This window comes from Electrona antarctica, assembly GCF_951216825.1.
Source record: "Electrona antarctica genome assembly, chromosome: 3".
NCBI classification, from domain to species: domain Eukaryota; kingdom Metazoa; phylum Chordata; class Actinopteri; order Myctophiformes; family Myctophidae; genus Electrona; species Electrona antarctica.
In genome coordinates this window covers 39105991-39112312 of record NC_136808.1, presented here as the reverse complement: position 1 = coordinate 39112312, position 6322 = coordinate 39105991, and the positions used below count along the sequence as shown (strand labels likewise).

Here is a 6322-nt window from a genome sequence, read left to right as displayed (position 1 = left end):
TCTTCTCTCTCTCTTTCTTTTTTTCATGATCAGTACTTGATTTGGATTTTTTTTTTTACAAATAAACAGAAAAAACAAACACAAGCAACAATAACAACAACAGAATACGTATGCATGGACATTATGTATGAGCACAAAAACATAATATAAAACAAGGATAGATTCTCTCTCTCTCTTTCTACTTTTAAAATCCTTTGAAAATAGCAGATCTACAAGCTCACAATGTGTGAACGTATAAAATAGGGCTAAAGGCCTTTTCAGATGATACAAAAAATACCTCAAGATTGCACTTAAGTACAGTACTTGAGTGCATATACTTAGTTACTTTCCACCACTCCTGCCTCTATCCGTAGTTATATAGCAGACATATTACAGACTAGTATTGGCTGCTGGTTGATTGGTTGATAATGGTTCCCATTTGTATCACTCTAGCATGGCTGCATCACAGCAGCATTGACCCATTGTCCACAGAGCTGTGTTAAGTGTGTAATGTTACAGCCGTTCATAAAGCATGGCTGCATCACAGCAGCATTGACCCATTGTCCACAGAGCTGTGTTAAGTGTGTAATGTTACAGACGTTCATACGGCCACAGTGACCCATTGTCCACAGAGCTGTGTTAAGTGTGTAATGTTACAGACGTTCATACGGCCACAGTGACCCATTGTCCACAGAGCTGTGTTAAGTGTGTAATGTTACAGACGTTCATACGGCCCCATTGTCCACAGAGCTGTGTTAAGTGTGTAATGTTACAGCCGTTCATACAGCCACAGTGTCCACAGAGCTGTGTTAAGTGTGTAATGTTACAGACGTTCATACGGCCACAGTGTCCACAGAGCTGTGTTAAGTGTGTAATGTTACAGCCGTTCATACGGCCACAGTGTCCACAGAGCTGTGTTAAGTGTGTAATGTTACAGCCGTTCATACGGCCACAGTGTCCACAGTCCAGTAATAATGTAATTTGACCTCTAACTAATTGCAAAAAAAACAAACTCAACTGATTTTGCATCTTCAATATATCCTGAATAACAGAAAAAAAGTTGCCTGGAATTGTCTGAGGGGAAAGTGTTGAAAATGGCCTGTACAGTATGGCCACCATTGACATCCTATTATAAGGCAATATTTTCTAAATTTCCTTATGCTTCAAGTAGCATGTGACATATCAAACTATGGGGTTTTCATGATGCTGAATCCATTCCAAGCATTAGTTTTGCGTAAAAACACTAATTGGGCTAAATTTGGCCATAGCAACTTGCCCAAATGTGCTGACATCATCACAGTTTGGCAAGTTGCTATGGCCAAATTTAGCCCAATGAGTGTTTTTATGCAAAACTAATGCTTGGAATGGATTCAGCATCATGAAAACCCCATAGTTTGATATGTCACATGCTACTTAAAGCATAAGGAAATTTAGAAAATATTGCCTTATAATAGGATGTCAATGGTGGCCATACTGTACAGGCCATTTTCAACACTTTCCCCTCAGACAATTCCAGGCAACTTTTTTTCTGTTATTCAGGATATATTGAAGATGCAAAATCAGTTGAGTTTGGTTTTTTTGCAATTAGTTAGAGGTTGATCCTGTATTTTCCATAGATTTCCTGTACTAACAGAGCTGTGTTAAGTGTGTAATGTTACAGACGTTCATACGGCCACAGTGCAGCTAATGAAATGAGCCCAGTGGGCTCTCGTAGAAAGATAGTCATTAGATATGAGTATTGATCGGGATGATGACATGTATGTAAAGTGACAGCACACACAAGCCCAACTCTCCATCATAGTCTTTAGTTACAGAAGAACACCCCCCCATGATAATGTAAAATTAGTGTAACGTTAATATAAAAAAAACAAATGTGAATGTTGATGTCATGGTATTTGTTTCTTGAAACCCACAACACTGTGCTACTGATAAATAGGAACTTAAAGTTATACTAGGCTATGTTAGTGCTATTGATCAAAGCCATGATAGCCAATTAAAATAACCATGTTCTGAGCACCCACTCATCTGACCACTTTACATGGTTATTATTTAAAATATCAATGGCACATTATATCGTTGCAGTAGACTGTTCTCAGTCTCTTCTTTACTTAAATGTTGGCAGTGACCCAACAATACTATTTTCTGAAAGTCAACGTTGGTTACCTAATGGTGCAACTGTCAGTTATAATAATGAGTGGCGAAGTTAGAGATATCATTTCCAATAATACGTGTGAGTTTTATAAAAGTAAACTTTGGGTGTTAATGGTTCATTGCTGTCAGGCAGAAATCTTGTAACTCCATATTTCAACTTTTTTGTTTTTTTGTTTTCTCACCAGGGGGAGCCGTTTCAACCCGGTGCTGGACATGTTGGCGTCATTCAAGAAGGGTAACATCGGAGGAGTTAAGGTTCATGTGGACAGACTCCAGGTCAGTGTCACCTTCCTGCTGTTGGGCCAAAATTTACTTTTTTGTGTGTCTGATATGTACCAGGTCAACATTGTCCCGTGTACTCAAAACTACCTCACACTAGTTCGAATTCAAATTAAAAATGCTACTTGTGTTAATAACTTGCACCCCAACATCCATATGCTGGTGGTACATTAGCCAAAATATGCAGATCTATGCAAGCTCACAATTGTGACACGTTATAAGAGATTTGTTGTAGACTGAAAGAAGCTGTCCAAGCACAGGGCTAGCGTAAAACAAATCTATGCGATATGATTACAGTGATGTGATGTGATTACGGCGATATGATGTGATAAGCAAGCAATAATAGCATTTATCTCCCATTCCTACAATGCCCACATTTTTCAAAATAATTTCAGAAAAAGAAAATGTCCTTCCATTTTCAAAAAGGTTAATAAATAGTGAAAATAGACAATCTACAAGCTCGCATCTATGAGCGATTCACTTGAACTAGGAGATCTTTGGAGGGAATAATGCCAAGTTCAGCTGTAACCAGGTCAATAATTTCATGTAGGCCTTGAAGGTCATGGCCGCTATCACCCCCCCCTGTTTGGCATTCTGCCCCTCGGAAGATTAGCTGACCTGAGGCCACAGTGGCCTTGATTCCCCCCTGATTGTACCCAACTGCCACTTTCCTTTCCTTTTTTTTGTGAGATTCAGAATTCTTAACTCCCCCTGGCTCCCCATCTTCAAATAATGACTAGTGGCTCAGATTATTCCAGGGCTTGACTCCGTAATTTTCAAAAATACCATGAATTATTTTGTGAAATAAACAGATGTTTCTTTCTTTTTTCCTCCCCATTGATAGTTATACTATCTTGCATTAATGTATTTCAGGGTTCCCCAATAGGCGGCCCGCGGGCCATTTGCGGCCCGTGGAGCGCCCCCTTGTGGCCCCTGGAAGAATTTCAAAAAGAATATATATATATATATTTCTTTTTGAGGGGTCCCAGATATAAATGGCATTAAATGGGGGTCAGTAGCCTATGCATGTCAAACTGGGCATCCTTTTCAAACGGGGTCTTGCCCTGAAAATGAATGACCTCGTGCGTGCGGACTCGGCCCCCAGCCTGGTACCCTAGTCAAAATATGGCCCTTGAGGAAAATTAATTGGGGAACCCTGATGTATTTAATTAAATTGTTTATTTCCGTGGACTTAAGATCATTGTTTTATTTGATGGCCTCCCGTCCCTGTATGACGGAGTTTCACAGTAAAAGAAATCTATGCGATATGATTATTATGGTGAGCATTGTTTTGTGTGATAAGCAAGCAATAATAGGATTTATCTCCCATTCCTACAATGCCCACATTTTTCTGAAGAATTTTAGAAAAAGAAAATGTCCTTCCATTTTCAAAAAGGTTAATAAATAGTGAAAATATCTACGAGCTCACATATGTGAGCGATTCACTCGAACTAGGACATCTTTGGAGGAAATAATGCAAGTTAGCGTTGCCCGTTGGGCACTGGCCTACTTGGAACGATGCAAGTTGGAAATTAATGCCCTACCCAGATATTATGTCTGTGTCCCTTTTATGGCTATATATGGAGTTCTTTGTCAGGCATGTCCAAATATGGAGTATATGCAAATGTCATAATGATGTTTGAACAGGCCAGCTCCATATATGGGTAGGGGCCCTGTCCAGAGCCCGGGCAGAGGTCTTTTTGGGGCAGTTCTGGACAAGCGTGGGTCCGACCGACTCGACACCGGCCACTGCACCCCCTGAGGGGGTGTGGAACACGCGTGTCGAATTTGAAGTCGGTGGGGCGAACGGTTCTCGAGTTATGTGGATTACAGACAGACAGAGAGACTACATAGGTACAGAGACTTGGTGCATTTATAGATAGATGTATTCAGATATATTTCATTAAAATTACTGCCAGCCTGGCAGTAATTTTCTCTAATTTTCTCTTTCACTCTCCCAGTCTGTTCAAAGAGCTACCGTATCAAACTTCATATCAAAGGCGCAGCTCGCAAACAGAACCAACTTTCGGACACGTGTCAGCGTCTAGTCTTGTGTCGTTGCCTTGTGCTGCTGATCCTGCATATCTGCCAGAGACCCCTGCCTGTTTTGAATTGACCTAGCTATCACTCAGCAGCACTGCAACCATTCAAACGTTAGATACTTGGAAATAGAGGAACTGGATCTACAGTATGAAGCCTATCACTGCATTAGTGTTGTTATTGTCTTAACCCAAACCATTAGTTCTCACGCTGTTTCGTAATTCAAAATGATAGCAGATGTGCAAGCTCGGCTCACTGTGAGCTTATAATATATCTGCTATTTTTGAATAGCCAACACTCAAATCTAAAATGACACAGATGCTTTCCCGGTTGCTTAGGGGTTAATGTTTTCTTATTTTTGTTCACCAAAAATAGCAGATCTACACGTAGACCTGCCATGTCTGGCTGAGAGTTATTATTTTCGCCGGTGCCTTACCCCTTAATTATCCCTAAACGTCTTTGCCTCTTTTTGTTTTACTATTTTGAAAGATGTATTTGAAGTATTTGAAAATGTTTTTCAAAATAGTAAAAAAAGGCGAAGTTTAGGGACAAAGGGGTAAGGCAATGGTGAAAATAGGTCCCTAGGTGTATACCTGGTATTCCTGGCCAATCACTGGGTGGAGGCCACTCCCCCCGCTACCGGGGTAAAGTGTAGACCATAGACATATAAACGTAGACACCCTTTCCGGCTCTGGAGCGTATGTGCTCAAGGGAGGGCAAAACTTTCCCGAGATACCTTGCGAAGCCCCGCGGAAGCATGAGTGTGCGTCACAGAGCGCATGTTCGGGTCTGTAAGTTCCGGAAAAGATGCGCTGTGATTGGCCAGTAATCACTTGAGTGGCAGCGTGACATAACGTGCCTTCCACACTTCCGGCGTACTTCCTCTCCCAGTATAAATTCTTCCGCCCCTCCTTCAACACACATCGCTCCAACGAACTGCAGCGGCCAATGAGGCATCTATTTTTTTAATATCTATGGTGTAGTATCTCACTTCCTGTTAGCTGTCGATCCGTTTATTTAGCTGGAGCGTAGCAAGCAATGGAGCTACTAGATAGCAACACAACTGAACTACCTCAAATTGTCTGTACTCAACTGCTATTCTAGCCTGTTTTTCTTTTTTTCTTCTTCTTCTTCTTTTTAATAGTATCTGCATTAGTTCAAGTGCCAAGTTCAGCTGTAACCAGGTCAAGAATTTCATGTAGGCCTTGAAGGTCATGGCCACTATCATCCCCCCTGTTTGGCATTCTGCCCCTCAGAAGATTAGTTGACCTGAGGCCACAGTGGCCTTGATTCCCCCCTGATTGTACCCAACTTCCACTTTCCTTTCCTTTTTTTGTGAGATTCAGAATTATTAACTCCCCCTGGCTCCCCATCTTCAAATAATGTCTAGTGGTTCAGATTATTCCATGGCTTGACTCCGTAGTTACTCCCAACTTCGGTAATTTTCAAAAATACCATGAATTATTTTGTGAAATAAACAGATTTTTCTTAATTGTTTTCACCCAATGGATAGTTATACTACATCTTGAAAGATGAATGTATTTAATTAAATTGTTTATTTCCATGGACTTAAGATCATTGTTTTATTTGATGGCCTCCCGTCCCTGTTATTTGACCTTTCCACTAAAGTTGGCCTTGCCCCTAAATTCCACGTCCGATTGTAACTCAGGTCGGTTTCACTAAGAATAGAGGCTTTAAGTAAATCAAATAATCATTGCATATAATGTGTGAACTTAAGTCTTTAAGTCTTTGTTTTTGTTATTGTTGATTGCTTCTGTGAACTTTCTCAGACACTGATATCGGGAGCTGTTGTGGAGCAGTTGGACTTCCTGCGTGTCAACGAGGCAGAGTAAGATCTACTTCCTGTATTTCA

The 6322-nt window shown here is 40.7% G+C and overlaps 1 protein-coding gene across 6 annotated transcripts in view; it reads left to right on the top strand.

Annotated features, from left to right (window-relative positions):
- Window positions 1-6322, top strand: part of phkb (phosphorylase kinase, beta) — a 153396-nt gene that overhangs the window by 126785 nt on the left and 20289 nt on the right. For all 6 annotated transcript variants that reach the window (XM_079497969.1, XM_079497968.1, XM_079497973.1 and 3 more), the window contains 2 exons: window positions 2316-2406; window positions 6240-6298. In XM_079497969.1, the coding sequence (XP_079354095.1) occupies window positions 2316-2406; window positions 6240-6298 (150 nt within the window). The remainder of the gene's footprint in view (window positions 1-2315; window positions 2407-6239; window positions 6299-6322) is intronic.